This window comes from Stegostoma tigrinum, chromosome 18 (assembly GCF_030684315.1).
Source record: "Stegostoma tigrinum isolate sSteTig4 chromosome 18, sSteTig4.hap1, whole genome shotgun sequence".
Lineage (NCBI taxonomy): Eukaryota > Metazoa > Chordata > Chondrichthyes > Orectolobiformes > Stegostomatidae > Stegostoma > Stegostoma tigrinum.
The window spans coordinates 32168977-32195863 of record NC_081371.1 but is presented as its reverse complement, the minus strand read 5'-3'; the positions used below and the strand labels follow the sequence as shown (position 1 = coordinate 32195863).

Sequence of the window (26887 nt, the reverse complement as noted above, 5' to 3'; positions counted from 1 at the left end):
TTGCATCTTGCAAAGTTTTCTGACGCATCACTCAGTATTAACGTGCTTGTAACACTATATTTTCTCAACCCTCAATGAAAGCATTGCCAGGGCGTTCCCTGTGCGGATGCAGTTCTGATGAAAGATCAGCAACCAGCATGTGCCTCTCTCTCCAAAGACTCTATCTGACCTACTGAGCATTCGCAGCATTTTCTGTGTTTGAATACATGATAATATTTATGTTCAACAAAACAATTCAACTGAAGTGATGAGTTATCTGAAACGAGAATGTCTACTTTCCCAGTGAAGTGGCAAGACAGGGATTAAGTCCTCTTTTTTCAGACTGGCTTTCCTGATATGCAGCAGTGCCTTTTCTCCCTTAAGTCTTTTCTCTGTGTTCGCTGTGCAGAGAGGCTTGGCTCAGCTTGCTGCGCTGTGTGGAGCCAAAACACAGCGCTGATGTCAAGAGGAGCAAATCTTACTGAAGGCAGGCGAGCATAGTTTACAAGTCAGTGGAGCTATTAATAGGCCTGAGTTCTTTTACAATGTCAACTGTAACCAAAGCCGTTGTGTTAAAGTGTGTTTGCCTGAAATATCTACAGCCACAAGTTGAGAGGTCTTGCTTCGGTTAACTTTAGACACAGTAATGGAGTCGGCGGAAAAAGTCCCCAACCAACATTTTGCAGTCAGTTTACTAGGTCTGCCAGCCGAAGATGATGTTTTTGCTGAGGATGAAGACGCGAATGAAATTTGGATCAAGCCAAAATCTTCCCCACTTCCACGAAGACGGAGTTCTTCTTCAGACGAGGGGCCAGAACCTCCCCCGACCCCGAATCGAAAAGTTTCTTTTGCTGATGCATTTGGTCTCGAACTCGTGTCTGTTAGAGAATTTGACAAATGGGATTTGCCCACTGGCACACTGGGTGGGGAGCTGCCAGGTGAGCGGTTACCTCTTGAGGAATGTCTCTTACTCCCTCTGTTTGAACTCCCATTCTCCCCTGAGGACCTGATGCGGAAAGTTTACGCCCAAAAAGTGGAACTAGAATCGACAGACTTTCCTCCGGGAACGACCTGCATGAAGGGACTTATCCGTGTTTTGAACATATCGTATGAAAAGCTGGTGTATATCCGGATGACACTGAATCATTGGGAGAGTTACTATGACATTCTGGCGGATTATGTCGTTGACTCCTGTGATGGTGAGACTGACCAGTTCACATTCAAAATTTCACTCGTCCCCCCTTACCTTAAGGACGGGGCCAAAGTTGAATTTGCAATTCGTTATGAAACTCCAGGTGCTGTTTACTGGGCAAACAACGATCACAAAAATTACGTGATTTTATGTCATAAGAAAGGCGACCCCAACACAAACGGAAAATCTCCAGAAGAGCTCGATGATCGAAATTTAAAAAGCTGCCTGAAGACATCATATAGGTGAGGAAACAGCAAGCGTGAGCCAATTTACAGCCCTTAAAGTTGCATCGTTTATGATACACCCAAAGGGTTAATCATGTTCATTATTTCCGGGCTCCCTTTGTAGATAATCAGAATCTGAGCAACAGCAAAATGTTTTCTGTATACCAGCACGTTGGAATTAACAAAATCATTCTTCGCAATTTAAACTGTTTTGTCCTAACTGGGGAAGGGGATGCTCATTTGATTAATTTGAAAAATCACGCGGGAAAAGTTATTATTCTCATAAATGAAGATAATTCTATCTCCTGTGCTCTGACATCTACTGTCACTAACAAGATGGAAACGTTCCTTTGGCATCATTGTCCTTTTTAACTTTTGCCCCTATCAGATACCACCACGTGTGTGTCACTGACATAAGCAGAGACAGCGATCCCAGTTGGACTTTTGGTCGAAGCTGCGTTGCTTTAACTCAACCCTGATAGCAGTGACACTGTTCAAAATGAGTTGGCCAATGGCCTCTGATCACATGGTTAGTTCTGCTGGCGGAAGACCCGAAGAATTCGGGCAAAAGACGATTGAGGCTTTGCTATTGTCCCATCATAATTTGTGTTCAACCAACACCATATACAAAAAAACTTCCCTGGTCAACAATCTCATTTGCTGTTTTGGGGATTTACTATGCACAGATTGGATTATGCTCCTTGACTGCTGTACCCTGAACAAGTAATGCATAGAGTGTAAGTGATTTTTGCAATTCTGAAAATGCAAACAATGTTATATGAAATCAAGTTCATTATTTGTTCCTTTCAGAATAATAGTGATAGAAAAGCAAATTGGATAGAAAGTGAATGATAGTGATAATTGGTTCAAAGAGTGTCCCAGGAAGGAGTTTAAAATCTGGGGTTTTCTGGCACTTATGAAGAAGTGTAATTTCCTTCTCAAAGACACACACTTAACTGAACTATTGTTTTGTACCTTTCAGGCAGCCATCTGTCTTCTCCTTTGCATTGCATGAATGATGGTTCCTATCTTAAATATGCGTGCTGATAAGAAAAAAAACTGTTGATAGTAAGAAAATAGAAAACCCACATTACAAATCGTACCTTTCCTTACACTTGGTATTTTAATATTTGTACATAAGTTACTTGCCTAGAACAAAGAACATTTATCAAAGGGTATGACCAATATACAGGATATCAGGGTATGGATTAGGTAGAAATGAACCAGGATAATACATAATGTTTGAGTTAGTGCTGAGATTTTGTTCTCTGTCTTACTTACTTTGGAGAAGCATCATCTTGGGAGGGACATAGTAAAGGTTTTAAAATGATGAGATATTGGGATAGATCTAATTAGTTTGGCTGTTTGAAACAGCAAGAAATGTTAACCCTGGAAATCAAACACATAGGGCTACTGTTAACTCAGAAGTGCTGTGCGGACAGAGTCCTTGTGTACATTTAAGCCTGAGAGAGATTGTTTCTTGATCATTAGGGAATTCAAGGGTTCTGGGAAAAGGGTAGGAAAGTGGGCAGGAAGAATGTTGGATCAGCTATGACCCTATTGAATGGCAGAGTAGGCTTGAGAAGGTGAATGGCCTACTCCTGTTACTTTTTTAAATCATACAATCCCTACAATGTGGAAATGGGCCCTTTGGCCCAACAAGTCCACACTGCCCCTCAGAGCATCCCACCCAGACCCAGCCCCCTATAGCCCACCTAATATATACATCCCTGAACTCCACGGGCAATTTAGCATGGCTAATCCACCTAGCCTGGACATCATTGGACTGTGGGAAGAGACCAAAGCACCTGGAGGAAACCCAAGCAGACACTGGGAGAATGGACAAACTTCACTCAGATAATCGCTCGAGGGTGGAATCAAACCCAGGTCCCTGGCACTGTGAGGCAGCAGTACTAACCACTGTGCCACCATGTCATCCCAAATTTCTTATGGTCTTGTGATCTTATACCTTGACTTAACAGTATTTCTATTTTTTAACTAGAATTGACAGGGTTTGTATAGCCCAGCTGTCACATCAACATACACCACTATCTGCTCATCTACCTCATGACTGCATGAACACACAGATCACCAACCACCTCTCCCCCAGCCCCAGTGATCAAATTCTTTTGACAACTGGAATCTTCCCCTTCCCCATTCAATCTACCAGCCTCTGTAATCAGCTGAACTTGTCACCATAACCTGCTCAATGATCACTCCCACCACTGACTACCTTTCCCGTTCCCATTTGAAAACCACAAATGAATCTGCTTCCACCACATTCTTAGGCAGCATATTCCAGAGGCCACCATCTCAGGAAAACTCTTCCTAGCATTGCATTTGCTTCTTCAGCCAATCACCATAATTTGGTATCCTTTCACTCTCGATCCTTCCACCAATGGAGCCAATTTATCTTTGCCCACAATGGGAATATTCATCATGATTTTGAACATCTCAACTCAACTTCCTCTCTACCTTCCTCCCTAATCCCAGCTTCTCCAAACCGTCCACATAGAGGGAATTCCTTATTCATGGGACCATTCTCATGAATCTTTCAGCACCATCTCTGAAGACTTTCCATTCTTCCTAAAACAAGACACCCAGAATTGGACATAATCCAATTGAGGTCCAGCCAGATTTTTTTTTTAAAGGTGCATTGTAACTTCTTTGCTTTCAATCCTGTATGTTCTAACTTTCTAACCTTTCCTGCCAACTGCAATGATTTGTGAACATATTTTCCTGAGTGTCTCTTGTTCTGCATCCATTTTAGTATTCTAATTTGTTGGCTTATATTTCCTTTTAATTTACTTTGCAATAAGTTCACTTACCTTATCTGTCGCTGACCGTATGTCCACAAATTACCCAGCCTACATCTTTTTTCATGCAAATGTTATGTTCACAGTTCAAATATTTTATGTCATATGCAAATTTTGAAAGATGTGCCTCATTCTCTAAAGTCTAAACTATTAAAATATACCAAGATAAATAGTGGTTCAAGTGCTGACACATGGGAAACAACTGTATATTTTTCTCCAGACAAAATATCATTAACCTCCTTTGTATTTATTGTCACTTTTCTCTTCAACCAACTTTAAATTCATTCTGCAATTGTCTCTTTTATTCCAACAAGTTTATTATTGTACACTTTATCAAAAGTCTTTTGGAACTCCATGCACGTTACATTAACAGCTTCAGCCTCATCAACCTTATCACTTCATTAGAAAAAAACTCAAAAATTAAACACAGATTACTTTCAAGAAATCTAGCTTTCCTTAGTTAATGGGTGAGGTGATGGCTGAGTGGTATTATTGCTGGACCGTTAACCCAGAGACCTAGGTTGTGTTCTGGGGAACCAGATTTGAATTCTGCCATGGCCGATGATAGAATTTGAATTCAATAAACATCTGGACCTAAGAGTCTAATGGTGACCATGAAGCCAGTGTCAATTGTGAGGAAAAACCCATCTGGTTCTGATGAAGGGTCTAGGCCCGAAATGTCAGCTTTTGTGCTCATAAGATGCTGCTTGGCTTGCTGTGTTCATCCAGCTCCACACTTTGTTATCTCAGATTCTCCAGCATCTGCAGTTCCTATTATCTCTGGTTCACTGATGTCCTTTGGAGAAGGAAGTCTGCTGAACTTACCTGGTCTGGCCTACATGTGACTCCAGACCCACAGCAATGTGGTTGCCCTCTGGCAATTGGGATGCTGCCTGGTCAGCGATGCCCTCATCCTGTGATGAACAAAGAAAAAGAAAATTCACATATGCCCAAATGGCTGTTAATTTTATCAAGATTATTGTTTCTGAAAGTTTTCCCAGCACTGAAGTTAAATTAGCTGGATTTTAGATGTTAGGTGTATGCTTACATGCTCTTGTGAACAAGTGTGTCACATTCTTATTCCTCTGGCACCACCTCTGTACTTCAGGTATATTAGGATATTGTGATCAGTATGTCTACAAGTCCCATCTTTATTTCCATCAGGATCCTTAGATCCTTCTGGTGCTGGTGACTCATCAACTTCAAGGAAAGATAAACTTTCTAATATCTCATCCAGTATCTCAATGACTACCTCATTCACTGTGATTACAGCAACGTCTTCTTTGATGAATTTGCAAAATATTCACTTCACAATTCAGCTGTACTTCCTGTAGCAATCTGTAGATCCCATTTTTTAATAGATCTTGTTTTTGTCTCTCGTCAGCCTTCTAACCTCCTTTAAATTTTACTACTGACCTGTCACTAAAATATTTGGATTCCCTTTAATGTTTGTGGCTGTTCTTTCCTCATACACTTTCTTTTGCCTCTCTGTTTCACTTCTCAACATGCCACTTGGCAAATAATCTGTTAATCAGCTAACTGTAGCTAGGATACCAACTGAAAAAAAACAAAAAGCACTGGATCCTGGAGGTTTGAAATGAATGCAGAAATCGATGGCAAAGCTCAGCAATTCTGTCAGCATGTGTGGGAAAAAAAAATAAACATTTCAATTCTCCAGTTGTGATGAAGAGTTACTAGACTCAAAGTATTAACTGCGTAAGTCTTCCGACAAATGCTACCAGACCGGCTGAGTTTTGCCAGCAATTTTTGTTTTGTTTTTGTGAAGAAAATTAAAGACAGCTTCCTGATCTCAAAACATCAGTTCCCTGATCACACCTATCCCATTTTCTCCCTGCCACAGAGCAAATATTTACTTGTTTTATGATTTAAAATTCCCTCCATTAAATTGGTTGGTATTTACAAGGTCAGATTAGGTTAAATCCTATTTTTTTGTATCAGCATTTTATGATCTTTGCAACAAACTTTAGTGATATGTAATAGGAAAAATATTATTAAAGTTCTTTGAAGAGGAACCTTGACATGTTTCAGAAAAGAGAAAATTGCTTTATTGCTTCAAGCAGTGACAACATTATTGTTGAATGAAAGTAAGAATACAGGCGGTAGAGCGACTGTTCATGTGGATGTAAACACCCAGTACAGAATGGTAGATTGAATGTCAGTTTCCTCGTTGTGATTTCTGTATAATTCGATAATTTAGGTAGAAGTCTCATAGAATTCTTCTGAGCAGGCAAATACTTTTTATTCTCTTTCATTTTCAGCAGTAAGTATGTTTAGAAGATTTATTTAAGATAGGAAATAGAAATATACACAAATAAAATAAATTGTTATGTTCTTTATATGTGATTCCTAAAGGATTGTGACAGAAAATAATGCAGTAACTGATGAAGACAAAGGCTTCTACTATATATTACGTATATCTAAAAGAAAAAAGAATTCCCCAAATGAAAGTAAAAAACGTTTTCAGTGTTTAAAGAAACAATTAAAGGCATCTAAAATAAGTATAGTGAGTAATTACAAATCAATCTTATTGATTGCTGCAGTTTGTGAATTGGTAAATTCTAATATATATCTATGTCAGTAAAACAAAAAACAAAACCAGCAATATGATCGAGCATTTTTGATATTTCAGTTGATGCATTGTTAGCCCAGCTATTATCAGTAACAGTCAAGTCTAGCTCTTTGTAATTTGAAGCAACTTGTTTTAAGTCTTTTCTACTTGCATTTTGTGTTCACATTCTCACATTTGCATGAATTCTCCTGTGCATGGGGTTAAAATGAGAAATTTAAACATTAGTATTAAAATCAAATCAGACATTTAATGAACCACTGAGTATCGGTTGTAATCAAAAATTATTTTAGAGTCTTTAAATGTAAATCGCCAAATTTCTTTCAGAAAATAGCAATTTGGGGTTCAGTTTATGGGCTTCAAGATGTGTTTAAGGATAGCATATTTGTGAGGAAAAGCTATGTTTCTCACAATTCCCCACCATTAAGGTTTTCCTTGTGTCATGTCTCAGTCAATTGTAGACTAATTGATAAAGATTGCTTCTGCAACCAGCAGCATGTGAGGTGGTGGACTGGATTCACATTGATCTTTTCATCCACGAATTGCTATGTTCAATAGTCCCTATTAAAGTTGCATCATAATTTAGTGTGGATGTAAATTTCAATATAAAATGTTAAAGGCCATGCAAAATATGCCGACTTCCTGAAAATGTAACACTTTCTGAGAATCAAACTTTTCTCATCAGTTACTGTTATAATTTGTTACTATTTTTAGCTCAATTTCTGTGACATACCTATGGTTGACTCATTCTTTCCTTCAACACTATTATCTTCTAAGTTTATACTAAATAATTTATAGTGCATTCAACATTTCTTTCAGTTGGTTGCTTGACACACAAATGAATGTTTTTCAAGCAAATTTTTGCCGTGTTTTTGGGTATTGTAGAAATATGTTTACCTGGGATTGACTGACATCTCAATTTTTCTTAAAAAAAACTTCTAATTCCTTTCTACGGGCATTCGGATCCTTAATTACTATTAATTATCAATTTATAGAATTATTTTCTTAAGAATTAACATTTGCAGTATTAAAACCATAACTTAGCTTTAATGGAGCCATAACGTCGTCAAAATGTTAGCAAGAGTGATACAACAAGCTCCAATTTTTAAAGGGACTTAACATTGGGAGTTAGAAGCGCATGGTTTTTTCTGGAGTCTGGTCCCATTTAGCATGGAAAGTAGAGTTCTATGTTGGAGAAATAACATGGAAGCTTGAAAGAACCTGAAAATAATGATTTTCATTGTCCTGATGTTCAGTGAGAGGCACTTTTTATCAATGAATCACTTGGTATCAGGGTAAATGTGAAAACATGGTGAAGTGAGACGACAAATAAGTTGGAGCTGGGAATAGAATTTCTTTCAGTGTGAGATGAGATGCAAGAAGCAACATGACCAATGAAGTTAAAATGAAAGCGCTGCCATGGATAAAACATGGGATAGTTTTTAGTAACCAAGCTTTTGGACACCATCTGAATTAAATGTGCAAACATTATTAATTGAAGTAAACATTTTTCTTTGCAATGCAGTGAGGCTGGATGAACACAGCAGGCCAAGCAGCATCTCAGGAGCACAAAAGCTGACGTTTCGGGCCTAGACCCTTCATCAGAGAGGGGGATGGGGAGAGGGAACTGGAATAAATAGGGAGAGAGGGGGAGGCGGACCGAAGATGGAGAGTAAAGAAGATAGGTGGAGAGAGTATAGGTGGGGAGGTAGGGAGGGGATCGGTCAGTCCAGGGAAGACGGACAGGTCAAGGAGGTGGGGTGAGGTTGGTAGGTAGGAGATGGAGGTGCCACCCGAAGGCTGCACTGTATGGCAACTCATATTCCACTTGGGAACGCTGCAGCCCAATGGTATCAATGTGGACTTCACCAGCTTCAAAATCTCCCCTTCCCCCCCTGTATCCCAAAACCAGCCCAGTTCGTCCCCTCCCCCCACTGCACCACACAACCAGCCCAGCTCTTCCCCCCCACCCACTGCATCCCAAAACTAGTCCAACCTGTCTCTGCCTCCCTAACCGGTTCTTCCTCTCACCCATCCCTTCCTCCCACCCCAAGCCTCACCCTCAGCTACCTACTAACCTCATCCCACCTCCTTGACCTGTCCGTCTTCCCTGGACTGACCTATCCCCTCCCTACCTCCCCACCTATACTCTCTCCACCTATCTTCTTTTCTCTCCATCTTCGGTCCGCCTCCCCCTCTCTCCCTATTTATTCCAGTTCCCTCCCCCCATCCCCCTCTCTGATGAAGGGTCTAGGCCCGAAACGTCAGCTTTTGTGCTCCTGAGATGCTGCTTGGCCTGCTGTGTTCATCCAGCTTCACACTTTATTATCTTGGAATCTCCAGCATCTGCAGTTCCCATTATCTCAGATTCTTTTGTTCACTGAGTTGACAATGTTTGCCAGGAGCATAGCACAATGCATTCACTTTTATTGCTGTGGGGAATATATGGTTTATTTTTTAGACTTGGATGTTAAATGTCAGCGGTCAATTATAGAAGGATTTAATGAGGTTCTTGTGCAGTGGTAGTGTCCCGATCTCTGGATCAGGAGAGCCGATTGCATATCCCACTTGCTACTGAGATGTGTAGCGACATCTGTGAGCAGGGTGATTTTAAAAAAAAATCCTAGAAGAATTTAGTACAGTTAGCATTCTGGTTCCTCAAATTTGTGTTTTGTAATTTGCATCAATTTATAACTAAAATGGAAAAATATTTTTGCTCATGCTGATTAATGGAATTTTCTATATTTTCCACATCCCACATGAGCATTAAGAACTTACAGTTTAATGGGAGGGGTCAGTTAGCTCGGGCTGGACAGTTGGTTTTCAATGCAGAGTAATGCCATCAGCATGGGTTCAATACCCATATCAGCTGAGGTTATTATGAAGGCCTTTCCTTGCCTGAGCTATGGTGACTCTTGGGTTAACCACCATTAGTTATCTCTCTCACTGCAGCCCTATCGTTTAGTGGGACCATGGTGATCTTACCATTTAGAGAGAACACTGGTTAGGCACTAATTAAAATTTTCGGTTCATTACTCCAATAATCCAATTTTACTTCAACTTCTTAAGGATACCATGTGATAGTCATTCTTCTATTGGAATGGCCGATGGATCGTAGAAATCTACAACATTGAAGGAGGCCATTTGGCCTATCATGTTTGTGCAAACAGTTTGAAAGAGGAGTTATGCTTAGATGTACTCTGTTTTTTTGTCTGCAAATCAGTCAGTACCTCATGGTCAAATATCTATACAACATCCTTCCAAAATTATTCAGGGAATGAACGTCTATCACCTCTTTGGGTACAGCATTCAGATCCTCACAACTCTCTAAATGAAAAGAAATTCTAATTTCCGCACGACATCTATTTCCAATATTTATGAATCTATGACTTCAAGCTATTATCCATTACCCAATAACCATTTACTTACTATTTATTTCACAAGAATCTCTCACCATCTTGAAAACATCTTTTAGCCCAAAGAACTCTATGCAATTGATTTCTGGGATGAGGGGCTTCTCTTACGAGGAGGTTTCGGGCAGGATGGGTCCATGTTCACTGGAATTCAGAAGAAATGCAATATGCTGAGGGGACCTAACTGGATAGGTGTTGGAAGGATGTTTCATCTTGTGGGAGAAATTAGAACTAAGGGACACAGTTTAAAAATAAGGGGTTTCCCCTTAAAGTGGTGTTGAGAATTTTTTTCTGTCACAGAGGCCATAAGCCAGTGGATTTCCTTTCCCCAGAGAACAGTGGAGGCAGGATCATTAAGTGGCAGAGGAAGATAGATTCTTGACTAGCAAGTGATGAACGTATATTGAGAATCAGCAGAAAAGTGGATTTGAGGGCACAATCCAATCAGCCACAATCTTTTTGAGTGGTAGAGCAATGACCTACTTCAATTCCTAATTAGTATGTATGCATTAAGTCTCCTTTTATCACTCCCTAAAAGTTTGATAAGAGGAGGATGCAAAGAGACTGCAAAAGAGTATACACAATTTAATTCTACAGGCTCACCACTCTCTGGGTGAAGAAATTTCTGTTCATCTCAGTCTTGAATCATTTACCCATACATCGGAGATGGGAGAGCTACGCGGACACCGTGTTTCAGTCACAACTCTTAGATTAATTACTGGTTACCCTGCCATAAGAAGGATATTATTAAATTGGAGTGGGTTCAGAAAAGATTTGTGAAGATATTGCCCAGACTGGTGTGTTTAAGTTGTATGAAGAGGCTGTACGGTTGGGTTTTTTTCACTGGAGCATAGGAGGTTGAGGAGTGACCTTACAGAGGCTTATAAAATCATGAGGGGCATAGGTAAGGTGAATAGCAAAGATATTTTCTGTGGGCTGGTGGAATTCAAAACTATAGAGCATATTTTTAAGAAGAAAGATTTATAAGGGATGTGAGGGTGATTTGTTTGTGGAATGAACTGCCAGAGGTATATGCAGGTAGAGTTACAACATATGAAAGATACCTAGATAAGTACGCGAATAGGAAAGGTTTAGGGGGATATGGACCAAACACAGACAAGTGGAACTAGTTTAGCTTGGCATGGACGAATTGGACCATAGGGTCTGCTTCCATGTTATATAATTCTATGACTAAATGAATGGGCAGAAACATAGCAATTGGGATGTCATTTTGGGGTAATTGTGTAGTTACCCTTTTGGATGGAAAATAGAAAAGTAGAATTTTAGGTTAGCTTCTGTTATAAAAGGAATAGAATATAGAAATTTAAAAAAAACTCGTAGAACAACTATTTAAAGCCATGGTGAGACCACATACAAAAAACATGAATCATTTTGGCCTCTTACCTTGGAAGGATATATTCATTTAAGAGAAAGCACAACAAATATTCACTAGGCTGATTACTAGGATGATGGAATTGTCACATTAGGTAATACTGAGTAGACTAGGCCTTGAGTTTCAAAGATTGAGAGTTGATCTCATTATAAATTATAATATTTTTAAGGGCACAACAAGCTAAATACCAGGTACTTGTTTCCCCTAACATGAGAATGAAGAACAAGGGAACACAATTTCAGAATAACATTTAGGAAGAATACAAAGAAATACATCTTAATATAATGATTGTAGGTTTTCAGAATTTGCTACCTTAGACAGCTGTGAATACTCAGTTTTTGAGAACATATAGGCATTACCATTAAGAGAAGTAAGTTATGGACAATGTGCAAGAAGGTAAAGCACAAGATCAGCCATGATCAGCTTAGTGGAGCTGTCTTGAAAGCTGAATAGATGATTCCTGCTGCTATGTCTTATTTTCTTTTGTCCTTATTCCTGGTGACATCCTGGCAAACTACCTCTACACTCTTTAAATGCACTTACATTTTTCCTGAAGTGCAGTTACCAGAATTGGGCACAATACATCCAGCTAAGATCTAACTAGTGATTTTTTAAGTTCCGACGATGATGTTAGCATTTATATCACATTCTGCTGTTCGTAAACCCATGTGTTTATATGCCCTTTTAAGCTCATCATCGACATGCTCCAACTTCCTTAAGGATATGTGTATGGAGTTAACAATGTCTCTTGCATTCCAACTGCATTCTTATTATTAATATTATAAGTAATGCCCTTATCATAACTTCAGCGTCCTTTTGTGTAACTTTCACATCATCTGGCGCATCTAACCATTCAAAAATATGGTGTGCTGTCTTTCCATTTTAGTCGTAACAAAGCACATCACTTCACACTTTTCCACTTTGAACCCCATTAGACATTCTTCTGTCCATTTTATCATTTCTAGGCCAATCAAAAGTCTGTAACTATCCTTGTTATGATTTATTTTGTTAAGTCTAATATCATCGGCAAACTTTATAATACTAATTCATACCTCAAACCTTTGGTTGTTTCCCAAAAATGACTAAAGGGCCCAAAGCTAATTATTGGGGAACAGCACAGCAAATATGATCTGGAAAAGACCTATCTACATCTACCCTTTTCTTCCTTTTACTGAGCTAAATTTACATCAAAACCATGATTGTTCTTGTTTGATTGTTTGATTAGCTTGTTCATATGCTTCCATCTTCTTAATAAGCCTTCTGTATGGCACTTTGTAAATCCCTTCCAAAACATTTAAATCTACAACACCTTCCACATTGCCTTCATAAATCTTCTCTATCACCTCAATGAATTCAGTCAAGTTAATTGGTAAGAAAGTACAGTTGACAAATCCATGTTGGCTCTCCTTGATTAACACATGCCTTTCCAAATACAAGTTAATTTTATTCCAGATAATGGTTTCAATAACTTTTTCACCCAGCCAATGAGAAATGAAGGATTTCTCTGTAATTTTTATCTTTGCTTCTTTCAGCAATTTATGATTAGATTGCATTTCAACTGCATTCTTATTATTAATATTATAAGTAATGCCGTTACCATAACTTCAGCGTCCTTTAGTGTAACTTTCAAATCATCTTGCTTTCTTTTCATTTAATATCTTTGTCATGTCCTCTGCCTTCATATAAAGATTTTCATGCAACATTTTCCCTGTAAAATTGCTTACATTGTAAATGTTTACAAAAATGTTTTGCGGCTCAGTTTGGTGGTGTCTGCTAATTGTTACTCATAACCACCCTTTGTATCCTCTATACATTTTTAAAATACCCTCTTGTACTTTTATTTAAATTTCCCCTTGTATATTCTTACTTAATCTTCCTGGTTACTCACTGAATTTTGTTCCTGACATTTGGTACAAGTCTCACTTTTGTTTACTTCGGCATTTGTTTTCTTTGTCTTCGAGGTCAAATTATATTTGGATGCTCTAGCGTTTAAGTTTTCAAGGAAGATGCCTTCTATCTGAGCTATCTATCTCCTGAATGCTTTCCATTAGTGCTGTACCCTGAAACTGTCTTTTCCAACCTCTCCTGTATTAGGCTTCTTAATTTGAAAATATTTCTTCTCCAAGTGAACTTTTTGTATTCGAGATAGCCTATCTATAATTATTTAATATCAAATGCTATGGACACCATTTGCTCAATGACCTCTTATTTCATTTTCTCAACTTGATTTCACATGACCAAATGAAAAATTCCTAAGCATGAATCAGATGTTCTTGTCCTTCACTTCCCTTCACAGTCTTTTTCCTAATCTAAACCGGCATAATTAAAAACTCCCAAGATTACTACTCTATTTTTATTACATGCTTTTGAAATTTGCTGATTAATTTTCTCATCTATTTGCTCAATATTCAACATTTCATAGAAAATCCCCATTAATGTAACATTTCCCCTTCCTTTCTGCTTACTACCAAGCATTCAGAAATGATAGAGAAGGTAAAGGTTTTTGGGTAGGAGAGACAATATTGATTAAGGATCATGTTACTGATCTAAATGAAGAGGATTTAATAAATAGTTCTAGGGCTGAGTATACTAGACACCAGTTGAAGAAAGGAAGGGAAAATGTTACATTAATGGGGATTTTCTATGAAGTGTTGAATATTGAGAAAATATTGAGGAAAGCGGGACATAACACCAGCGCTTCGTCGGAGGCTCACTGTTGATGTTACCTAGTATGGTGACGAAACTTCTGAAAACGAACCTTCCAGCTCAGCGAGCAAACTCACATCCATTAGATTAGATTCCCTACAGTGTGGAAACAGGCCCTTCGGCCCAACAAGTTCACACTGCCCCTTGAAGCATTCCACTCTGACCCATCCCCCTATAACCCACACAGCATGCCGCCCCTAATACGAAAACCGTCAGGTGAAGGTATGGGGCAGTGTGGTGGCTCAGTGGTTAGCACTGCAGCCTCACAGCACCAGGGACCTGGGTTCGATTCCAGCCTCAGACAACTATCTGTGCAGAGTTTGCACGTTCTCCTCATGTCTGCGTGGGTTTCCTCTGGGTGCTCTGGCTTCCTCCCACAATCCAAAGATGTGCAGGTTAGGTGGATTGGCCATGCTAAATTGCCTGTAGTGTTCAGGGGTGTGTGGGTTATAGAGGGATGGGTCAGGGTGGGACACTTCAAGGGGCAGTGTGTACTTGTCAGGCCAAAGGGCTGATTCCACACTGTCGGGAATCTAACCTAATCTTATTTCAGCCATTAATCCTCATCAGATCCCAATCCACTAAGCATATCTGATATTAAATACAAGTAGCCTTCTATAGGGACCAGCTAGAGCCATTGGTGAAATGCCCTAAACATTTCTTCATCTAGAGATTTATACTTCACCCCAACAACTTCTCAGTCATAATCTTTTTCTTTATCAACACACTGCAAACCATCTCTTCCTTCATTCCTAACCTTCTGAAGAATTTCCAAATCATTAATTCCAGAATTCTCCAATGCCATGTACTTTTACTGCTATGTCTAATTGTCAGGCTGTTTATGCTCACCCAATAACAGATAAACTACATCCAACTAATTAGGAATATTAAAGCCACCATCTTTGTTCCCTGCCTTCCTTCCTCCTGGCAACTGTCTGAAACTGAAATAGATTTTTTGCAAATCTGGGGCCATTTTTAAGCTCAATATGTGGCTCAAATCCACACCATCGCTAGGAGCAGCTACTTCTATAATTCCCTGCCTCAGCTCATTTGCTGCTGAAACCCTTATCTAAGCCTTTGATAAATTCCAAACTTGACATTCCTGCTACTGTCCTCTTCCTTTGTAAACTTACAGTTCCAATGACACTTGACCAACCACTCCCAAGCTTTGTAGCATGTAGATTTATTGTGACAATTGTGACAAGAATGTGCAGCAAAATCTGCTCTGCTGTCTGTGACCTAACTCACACCAACTTCCAGTTACTAACACGTCTGTGTTTGCAAGTTGTCATGGGCTCATGGTTAAGCAATAGACATAATTTTGAAATTCTCACCCTTGCCTTCAGAACCCTCAGTGACCTTTCTAAATAAAACATTCATATGATCCTGTGTCGGCTACAAGCTGACCCTGTCTCCACAATGAACATGATACTCTACCCCCATATCTGACCATTGCACCCAGAAGCTCTCATCAGTGTTCTCTGTTGGACGTGTCAGATGGCCCATCCTTATACTGTTTCCATGCCAGCCATGTTCTGTCAATTCCATATGGCACTTTAACACCACATGTTGCATTAATAGTTTTTGAAAGTCACTATTTCCTGCAGCTGTCTCAAATCAGTGACTGAAGACAGTTAATGGATGACCCCTCGCCATGTTTGTGTGTAGCCAGATGAGCTTTACATAACATGGAGATTCAGGCAAATAGGGAAGTTTGAATAGAGTCAGAATCTTATGCTGACTTTTGTCAGAAAATAAAAAGGACCAAACCTGCTTTAAGCTCATGGGTTATGTGGAGGTAACAGGGCAGACCACCATGTAGTGATCATTTCACTGGACTAATAATTCAGAACACCATGTTGATGCTGTAGGTAAAAGGATTCAAACCCAATCATGGCAGATGGTGAAATTTGAATTGAATAAAAATCTACAATACAAAAGTAACCTAATGGTGACCAATATGTTGATTGTCAAAAAAAAATCCATCTGGCTCACTAATGTCCTTGGAGGAAGGAAATCTCCTGCCCTTCCCTGGTCTGGCCTACAGTTAACTCCAACCTCAGAACAGTGTAATCGTTTCTCACTGTTCTCTGGATAATTAAGGATGAGTAATAAATGGGAGTTTAGCCAGTGATGCCCGCATCCCATGGATGAATTTAAAAATGTCTAAGTAATGTCCTTGTTCTAAGTCATAACTCTTTAATTTCTTGACACTTTGTCTTGTTGCTTCTGAGGACACTTTAGAATGATATAGATATATATGCTGCTGGAGAGAGAGAAGAAAAACAACTTAGTGAGAAAATATTTAAAGGGAAATATTGCCTTTAAATGATGACTGGACCATTGGCACCTGAGCTTCATATATGTCATCATCGACCATTCCCTAAACAAAACGATTGGCAAGTGACCTTTTGTGGTGGCCTTACTGATGACACCAGCAAAAATCCCAGCACTTTGGAAGGCAAGATCTTACAACATAAGAATAAGGCTTCATATCTGGCTCAATTCCTCTCCCCCCAGAACGCCACCTCCCTAATGCCAACACACAAACATAGCACCCAGAACAAACATCTCTGTAAGGCTGTTTCTGGTAGTATTAAATTTCTGCTTTCTTGAGGTTCAAGCTAACATCTTTTGACGTTTATAAGATTAGCATATTTTGGAATTAGTGCTTTAAATGAAGATCTGATCGAAAGTTTACCTTACAGCAGGATGGCTTCTTTGTCAGATAGCGTCGGAGGGCTTGGATTATTTTGCTGAGAAGATGGCGCGACAAATGTACACCGAGAGAAAATGCCAGCAGGCTCTAGGTTTGCCATGGGTTCACTCAGGTTTCCCACAACCCCAGGAAGGGGTTAGATGTATTTAGTTTTTTTTAAAAATTGCCTGTAGCCTGCCCATTTACTTATAAACTGAAAGGAAACCAGGATCAGTGATAGCTATTTAGCAATTCTACTGAGATGTAAGGCTAATTTGTTCCACATCGCCAAGGGGATGAAGCCAGGGGAAGTTATTTTTAAGATCAAGTGATCCATTTCTTTACAGACCAAATAATATCCTGGACAGACACCTGAGGTTCTGTGCAATCAGCGGTGAGAAAAGATTGCTTAACTTTGAAGGATACCACAAGCAGATGGAGAAACTGTCAGCCTTAATTCACATAGAAGCATCCTGCAGCCTTCTATGGATTCTGTGAGATTTGGCCTGACATGAGCAGAGGGTAGAATAATTATCAGTCTTTTCTCTTGGTTGTGGATTTAAAGAAGTCTCTGAAAACTGAGAAAAACTGAGACAGTCAATTAACGTCATATTTGGAAAAATTGTGGCACAGTGAACTCAGTGGAAGCTGGAAGCTACTGTGAACTGCTTGCCAGAAGGATTGTAAAGCTATGCAGAGTGCAGTGGGTGAGAAATATATAATGCAATACCACCTTCTGTCACTTAAAATATAAGTTGCCTCGTGAAAGCAAAGTTGAGTCAATAGTTTCTTTTCTTCATTTGCTGCAGTAAAAGTTTTAAAATGAGTTATCTTACTAGATCATTCTTGCAGCTATCAACTAGAAGTTAGAATTCATTTTTAAAAAGTTATCAGTGTCTACAGCAATTATAAACTTCAATTAACTTTCAGACCTCTTTCTCACAACATGTCCACTGATGCCCTAATGCATACTGAGCTACGGTAAATACAGGGTTGAGTTTCAAACATATGGCTGTGATAGTTATGCTCTTTGAATATAACTTTGAGGCCTGGATCTTTTTGACATGTTGAGTGGGCCAGCAGATGTACTGAAAGGACACGAAACATCCCCTTGGAGATGGGACAACTGGCCCATTTTGGCCAACTGGCCAATTAGATTTTCGCAGACCAAATGCCCAGCTAATTTTGTGGCATAGCAGACTGCGAGTTGACAACTCTACCATTCCCTCAGCAGGTGAGGCCGAATGGGATTTATCTGCACCCCTGTAGGAAACCCTAGGCTGGCCAGAGCCCTCGAGATCGCAGATCACCAAGTGGAGTTGCCAAATTCATCTCAGGCAATGGGCGTAGCAGTAGGCTCCTTCCGTATCAACTGTGGATATTGGGGTTGTGCCAAAGCCTAGTGTTAGGAAACATGAATTGAAAAATTCAAATGGCAATGGTGACTGTACTTTCTATGAATATTATAAGTAATGTGTAAATACATGTTTGGATCACTCTACTTTTGTATGTTGAATGATCTGTACGTTGGGATTTGTACAAACTAATAAGTTCTTTTGAAGGCTTAACTCTTCATTGACTATCAATAATGGCACCGTTTATTATGTGGCCTTGGAAGTAGTGGTACCTGCATAGCTTTCTAATTGAGGAATCTTTGTAAGGTTTGGATCCTGGTTGTCAAATCAGTATATGGTGCTTACCCCTTATCATCAACCAGAAGCTGTTGTTTAAGCATTCAAAGCTGGGCCATTCTATATATTGCAGGTGCACACATAGAGTCTGGACCAGGCCTCGCCAGCTTGTGCAGCAAGTGTCACTGAGATATGTGCAACTTCCTTCTGAATCACAAATTTGCATGATTTTGACAAAACCATACATATAGGTTTTCGCATTCCAATGGCCTTCAGCCATTTTCTTTCTGGGTGCTAAATGTCATGGGAATTTTAGTTGACATGAATGAAGTCTACTGTATTGCCTGGCACTTCCAGCATGACATTTATTGAAGAGGACAGCACCTTGCAGGGGACTCACCTTTGTTGTAGTCAAGTTTCAATGCAGGTGTCATGGGTAACCTGGTGCATTGCTCCATTGTCCTGGTATCTGCAGGAATAATAGCGCTGGGCATTCCCTCAGGGTTACCAGTCTCCTCCGCTTCTTCATCCAGAGGTCTGCAGCTCCTCCATTTCCTGCTCACAAATTGCTCATGTCTTTGCTGCATGTGTTTTTGTAGGAGACAGCAGATCACAACGATCCAGAGACTATCTGTAGTGCATCGTGCAGCCCTCCACCCAATCAGTCCAGACAGAAGATCGTCTGCAACCCAGTGGCTCAGTTGTTGCCCTTGTTGAGGCAGAGGCAGCTTTTCACTTCTCATTACTGGGCTTGCTTGTTCCACACAGGTGTCATGAGAAGGTCTTCTTTGGATGTGCCCTGTCCCGTGTAGAGGGGAGCCATTCTTGTAGTTGCTGAGCAAACAGTTCCAGCACCTGTAAAAAACAAGCATACACTTGCAGGATTCGATTCCAGTGACCGAAAACCAGCTACAAAATTAGAAAGTTAATGAATGTGCGGAGGAGCTCATAGCCCAGTATATGGGCAATGATTTGCCCTTTATAACTGTAGAAATTCATTAATGTTACCAAAACCCACAAGTCCAGCTGCCTGAATCGTAGGATCAATGGTGAATCTCATAAAACTAATTTGACCACTGGTGATCTCCCTGATGTAGTTGTGAGTGGCTGACTCCAAGATGCCATACATGCCATCAGTGAAATCCTGGAATGATCCAGTGACACAGAAATTCAATGCCGCTGTTACTTTTAAAGCAAATGGCATCAAATTACTTCCCAGACAACAAGAACCTAGGTCTTCCTGAAGTAGCTGACATAGGCGAGTAACAGAATCCCTTGATATCATCAGCCATCTCCTACATTGGCTCCACCTCCAGCTTATTTAATTAAATGCATTTCTTGACATCTCACTGGCCCCTGATTTCCATCATCCTAAACAGCCTGGCCCTTTGTTTGAGTGATAATGGGAACTGCAGATGCTGGAGAGTCCAAGATAACAAAGTGTGGAACTGGATGAACACAGCAGGCCAAGCAACATCTCAGGAGCACAAAAGCTGACGTTTCAGGCCTAGACCCTTCATCAGAGAGAGCCCTTTGCTTGCATCTCTTTTGCTATTTTGGTCATTGTTGCATCTGGTCCTGGGCTTCCAAATTTCCATTTCCTGTCCAGGTGGACCAGAGCTTAGAGAAGCACTTGGCCCACTTGATACATCTTCTCTGTTTGAGCTGAACTGCTCATACAAAGAAGGCAAAAATCTGGTCAGCACAATCCTTAGGGACCTCCCTTCTGACTTGAGTGTTTTCAATTAATGTTAAGCCCTGTGCTTTGCTTCAGCCAAACCCTGGCCTCCACAGCACTGTGTACATCTCTCTCCTTGACCACATTGCAGATCTTCATGTTATCTCAGCTTAGTCCCTGGATACTCCAACATTGACCTTGGAGGTAGAAGTCAATTGTCTTGCATACTCATTCAGTCACCTTTAACCCTTGCTGCATAATCCTTACCGTGGCTTTGTTGACCTTTGAGTTAGCACTACCATGCTTGATTAACTTTCATTTATTATTGATTTGCTTCAACAGCCCATCTTAGGGAATCTGGATTGCACCTCCGCAATCCTCCATTGTCCTTGATCTGCTACCCACTATTATCGAACCTTCCGTCGTGACACATCACTTGTCCTCTGTTATAATCAACTCTTAAGACCCCTTGTTTACCTTCTTTTTACACCCTAGGATCTCACCCACGACCATGCTTGGCCTCTTGTCCGTGGGAAATGACAGACCCTTTGAAATTCAGCTTCTTCCCTCTGCCACTGTGACACTGTAGGTGCACCATGAAAGCTCCAAGCCTCATTTGGTCTGTTCTGTGTTGATCCCCTTGCATTGCCGCCAATGGCTGCTCTATTGTGGCTTAACAAAGCTCCCATTGAATGAAAAGGCCTCCTACTCAGTTCAATATCACTAGAAAGACTACCGCACCTGCTGATCACCACCTTTAACCATTTCTGAGTTTGATGGCATGTTTCTCTTTTGCTGCAGAGTTAATTGCAGAGGAATTATTTAGTCTGCTGCAATGGTGTTTTAATAAGCGTTCATCAAATACTGATGTATTAAAATTAGTCTCCCACCACTTTCATCAGGAAATCCTGATCAACTACAGTTACAATTCTCGGCTTTAAAAATTCTAACTGTCCCTGCCTTCACCATTAAATGCACACACCTGCTACCGCTACTTCCTGCTGCCGCTAGCAGCACAAACGTCCGGCTACAGAATATTATGGCAAACCCTACTAACTCTAAGAGCAATTGTGGACCATTAAGCCACAGCCATTTCTTTTTGTTGTTGTTGTGACACCTTAACTAATAACTCTGAACTTAGCTTGGAGGAAAGATTTTATATTAAATCCAAGGACAAATAAACCTGTGATGTGGATCTGTTTCTTACAAAAGTTTTATTTTAAAAAATATCACTTCTGCTGTTTGTTCCAGCAGATTCAAAATGATATTTATGACTTATTAATATCTTAAATGAACTAAAACAAAGAACTGTGGATGCTGGAAATCTAGTAACATGAAGCAGAAATTGCTAGAGAAACTCAGCAGGCTTGGCAACATTTGTGGAGAGAGAACGGAGTTGACATTTCAGTCCCAGTGACCCTTCTTCAGAACTGAAAATATGTTGTCCCTAAAATTCATTGAGGTGGGGGTGCAGTGGGATAAAATTAAGACCTTTGCTGAGCACAGAACAGTCAGCATCAGAGACTGGAAGGTCAGAAGTGATAGTAAATAATCAACAAGAGGTCAGCTTATGGGAAGGGATGGAGACGGAGGGAAGGGGAAGGAAGGAAGGAAGGTTTCAGATGGGCATGGATACATCTGAGTTGTTGCAGCTTGTGCTCCTTATTGCCTGAAAGGAAGAGAAAAAGTTTCTTGTTAGAATGTTCAATGAGCCAGAAAATGAAGTGGAACTGTGGGGTAGGGCAGCTCTGGGATAGTATGAGGTAGTTCTGAAGGAGAGAGAGGTCGAGAGTGTGCATATGGTGACACATGACACTGAGTGTGGATCTCAGAATACAGTGAGATCAGTTGTCTGAAGAACATTGTACACCACAGAGATACCTGTGATCCTGGCTGGATTTAAAACACCAAGGCTGAAACTTCAGCTGGAATCCACATGGAATGAGTCAGAGCTGTGAACTGTCACTGAGGTCAGTTCTCAAGAAGGATCACTGGATCTGAAAATTTTCTTCTGCTTCTTCTTCACAGATGTTGCCAGACCTGCTGAGTTTCTCCAGAAATTTCTGCTTTAGTCTGAAATTAACTATCTTGATTTGATCCTGAGTACTGTAGCCTGTTGTCAGGAAAGCATTATCAGGGATATTATTCATTGGAGAGAATTCTTCATCATCTCTGGTTATCCTACTTGAGTTTCATTTTAAATTCAAAAATTAATGTTAGCTTTAATTTAATTCACTTTGATACTGTAATTGGCCTAAGTATATTAGAGTATGTTACTACTAAGACTTGAATGATCAATTAAACTAATGCCTTAACAACCGATACAGTAACTCATGATTACAGAATCATAGAGCTGTACAGCATGGAAATAGACTCCTCAGTCCAACTGATCCATGCCAGCCAGGTATCCTCAATTAATCTAGTCCCATTTGGTGGCATTTGTCCAATGTCTCTCTAAACCCTTGCTATTCAATACCCATCTAGATACCTTTTAAATGTTGTAATTGCACCAGCCTCACAACTTCTTCTGGCAGCTCGTTCCATAAATGCATGAAAACTATGCCCCTTACGTCCCATTTAAAGTTTACCCCTTACCTTGAACATATGCCCTCTGGATTTGGACACATCCATCCCAGGAAAAAGACCTTGGCTATTGACCCTATTCATGCCTCTCAAGATTTTATAAACCTCAATAAGGTCACCGCACAGCCTATGGCACTCCAGGGAAAATAGCCTCAGCCTATTCAGCCTCTCCCTATATCTCAAATCTTTCCTGAACCCCTTGAAGTTTCACAACACCCTTCCTAAATCAGGGAGACCAGAATTGCATGCAATATTCCAAAAGTGGCCTAACTAATGTCCTGCACAGCCACAACATGCCCTCCCAACTCCTGTACTCAATGCATTGACCAATATAGGCAAGCATACCAAGTACCTTCTTCACTATCTGGTCAATCTGTGACTCCACTTTCAGTGAACCACTGAAATACCAAGTGATAGTGCACGATACTGGAAAATACACAGAAGCCAAAAAGCATTATTCCATTGAATTACCTTTGTGCAAACCATTTTTACTAATGTTATTAATGTCAAACTTTCCAAAATAAATGGCATTGGACAACTTTAAGTTAATAGACTACAAATATGGGTGTGCCTTAAGGGAACCCAATCATAATGAATGGTCTCTAAAAATGCAATTATGGCCCTTATTTGTATGCACAAGGGGTTTATGTTGTGACCAATGTAGAGTTTTTTGATGACTTTACCAAAATGACACTCCTAGCTGCTAATGAGCTTCCATTCCTGCCCAACATAGTAGAGTTTTGGGCAGGGGCCACTTTGCGCCCAAGCAATGGCTGTTATTGCAGCCAAGTTTCTTGGCCTACATGTCTCATCAAAAGTATTTAAAGATATATTCTAGTCTGACCTCCTTTGGGCCACATAGTTATTTTAACTGCAGACCCCATGGTGCAGTTGGTGTTAAATAATTTTTCTATGGATAGAATACATAATGCAATTTATTTCAAGCTCCTTCTTTACTCTGGCAAAAAAGCGACCGAAAATTAAATTAATAACACTATTTTATGGTATTTAGAACTTCATAGACCAGGATGAAAGGGAACATTCCCAGACAGGATGTGGGAGGAAAGACTGTAGAGAAAAGTATTAGGTATTTGCATTTCAGTCTCCTAACCTCCTATTTAAAAAGTGAGAGTGTCAGAGAAAATAAGCCAAACTCAGTGTTGGGGCTGGGGTCTTTTGGAAGCAATTGGAAATGTCTCTTCATTTTCTAGTAGTATGGGGTAGTAAACAGAGTAAAATTGCTTGATGCCTCAGCACCTCTCATCTGAAACTATGCAGAAAGAAGATGCTGCTAAAAATAAAATCATCAGTACATTTTAAGACCCTCAAGGAGTTGTTCCAACAGCTTTTAATGGAGCTTATGGCATGATGTGTTTTCATGTACAAATAATTTTACCATGTATGTGGGGCTATTTATCAATATAAAATATTGTACGTTAAAGTTGATTCAAACTTATGAAAGGAGCACTTATATTTGAAAATGTCACTGCACCCCAAGCAATGGTTACTGACCACAGTAGTTTAACTGTAATTTGGTGAACTATTATAATCAAAAAAACCTAGTTTATTTTCAGAAAGTGAGAAAAGGCATTTATCACCTCAGCTGATTGTAAGCTCAATAAAATATATTATTTTACAAATTAAAAGTTGTTAGCAGCACAGGTAAGTATCACATTTTATAAACACAGTTCTCCATTGTACATCTAAGATTTCTTAGGCAGATTTCACAAGCCTCTTTCTTAAGAAAATGGGTCTTGTTTATAAAAATCACATGTCAATTTTTTTTCAGTAAGAAATCTATTTTCAGGCTCTGCACAAGCCTGTTTGGCGTTTTGTAACAACTATTCTAAGTGTGGTCTGCCGATACTGAGAGAGCCTGTAAACAGTAAGACAACAGAATTAATTTTATGCAAAATAACAGGTGGTTTAAGATAGAGATAGCTGAAAATATTTTGCTTTGGACTTACCAGGGAGTTATAACAGGTGAACATGATATTAAATGATGAGTAATGAGGGAAGTGCATTTGATTTTTTTTAAAGGATATATTAAATAAACTATTCAGTCTCAAAGTAAATAAAATCCCTGGTTTGTATGGATTATCTCTGTTCACTTTAAATAATTTAGTAAAATATTAGGAGGGAAATTTGTTAGAAAACAAACTTTATGCTGTGGACTGGAAGATAGCAATCTATATGTCCAGATTTATACACCAAATTCCTACAGTGTAGATAGAGGCCATTTGGCCCATCGTGTATGCAGTGACCTTCTGAAGGGTATCCCAGCACTGTGAGGGCAACAGCGCTAACTACTGTACCACCCTGTCATTCTATAAATGCACAGATATATAAAAAAGAGGGAAGACATCATGTCTAGAAAATTAGAGATCAGCCAGCTTTATATAAGCAAGAGGAAAAATAATGGAATCCCTACTTAGAATGGAATAAAGTGTAGAAATGAAAAATTTAACAATTAATATATGAATATCGAAAGGGAAAATATTACTTAACCAGCCTGATTGAATGTTTTGAGCCCGGAGAATATATGTGATGTTGCAATAAATATAATTTGCTCAGAGATAGTAAGAACAACTGCTGATGCTTGAGTCAGAGATAACACAGTGCGGAGATGGAAATTTCTGAAGAAGGGTCCTGACCCGAAACGTCAGCCTTCCTGCTCCTCTCATGCTGCCTGGCCTGCTGTGTTCCTGCGGCTCCATTCTGTGTTATCTCTAAATATAATTTGCCTGGTTTTTCAAAAGACCTTAAATAAGATCTTCCATAATATACTGATTGATAAAATTAGAGAGTGTATACTTAGAGATAAGTAGCAGAATGGATTGCTAACTGGCTTTGAGATGTTGGGTGGGGAAAATGTGAGTGATAAAGAAAGGCTGGAGAGGCTAGGACCTTTTCACTGGAGCAGAGGAAGTTGTGAAGTGTCCTTATAGAGGTTTATAAAATCATTAGCAGTAGAGTTGGGGTTAATGATAGGTGTCTTTTCCCTCGGGGAGTTTCAAGACATGAGGGATACATTTTTAAGGTGAGAGGAGAGAGATTTGAAAAAGACATGAGGGGCAAATTTTTACACAGAGTGGTTTGCATGATTTTGAAATGTCTCTGGAATACTAGTTCCCATTCTACTGTCAAGAGGCTGCCTTTCTTCCCAAGTTGTGTTTAGGTCACCACTGGGCACCTGCTATTCAGAGTTGGAAACAGCCCTTAATAAATCCCTTTATAAAATCATTCTCTTTATATGCCGTTGGCCATCAGTTCTATTTGGCTTGGAATGGGGCCATTTTTGAATGTTGCAAAAGACTGCAGAATACCAAGCCATACTCCAGTTCTAAGTTTTCAAGCTTTCAAGGGTAGAGACTATTTCCACTGACTGGGAGTTAAGAATGAATGGGTAAAATCTAAAGATTAAAACCAGACATAGTGGACTGAATTTTCCCAGAAATTGTCTGCATGCCAATTTTGGCAAGTACCCTCCCAGCACTTGCACTGTGAAGGGCACTTCCTGTTGGGCAGCTCTTGACTTGGTGGATGGCTTGGCTTTAAAAATGACAGTGGGTAATCTTGGCACTGGTGAGTAGTTCAGCCACTGGCAAGAGGAAGACAGTGTGAGCGAGACACTGTACAGGCATGGTGCGTAGCTAGTGAGGTGGGCTGTGGTGAATAATATGAAAAAAAAACTTGAGATTTTCTCAAGGAGTGAGGGGAACGAAAAAATTCTTCTGAGGGCACACAAATGACACTTCTTTGCAAATACAAATGTCACATTCATTAATACAATGCTGTTTGAGAATGAAACTACAGGTTATCCATACTTAATATTAACCCATTGGAGAACCCTGCCTAAGGGAGTGCTACTCTTTCTCTGACATCCAGGGTCGTCTCACACCTTTTCATTGAACAATGTGGGGCCATGAGCTACTGGAAAATCTTCAAATGATTGAAAATGTTCACTTATGCTCAGCAACAGCGAAA

General features: G+C 39.8%; 1 protein-coding gene across 2 annotated transcripts in view; it reads left to right on the top strand.

Annotated features, from left to right (window-relative positions):
* The first annotated feature begins 222 nt into the window (after positions 1-222).
* ppp1r3ab (protein phosphatase 1, regulatory subunit 3Ab) overlaps positions 223-26887 on the top strand; it is a 54014-nt gene continuing 27349 nt past the window's right edge. Inside the window, exon 1 of one of the 2 annotated variants that reach the window (XM_048548284.2) lies at positions 223-1413. In XM_048548284.2, the coding sequence (XP_048404241.2) occupies positions 626-1413 (788 nt within the window). In that variant the 5' untranslated portion in view covers positions 223-625. Of the gene's footprint in view, positions 1414-2016; positions 2133-26887 lie in introns of those variants that run through there. The other variant, XM_048548285.2, reaches the window with a different exon arrangement.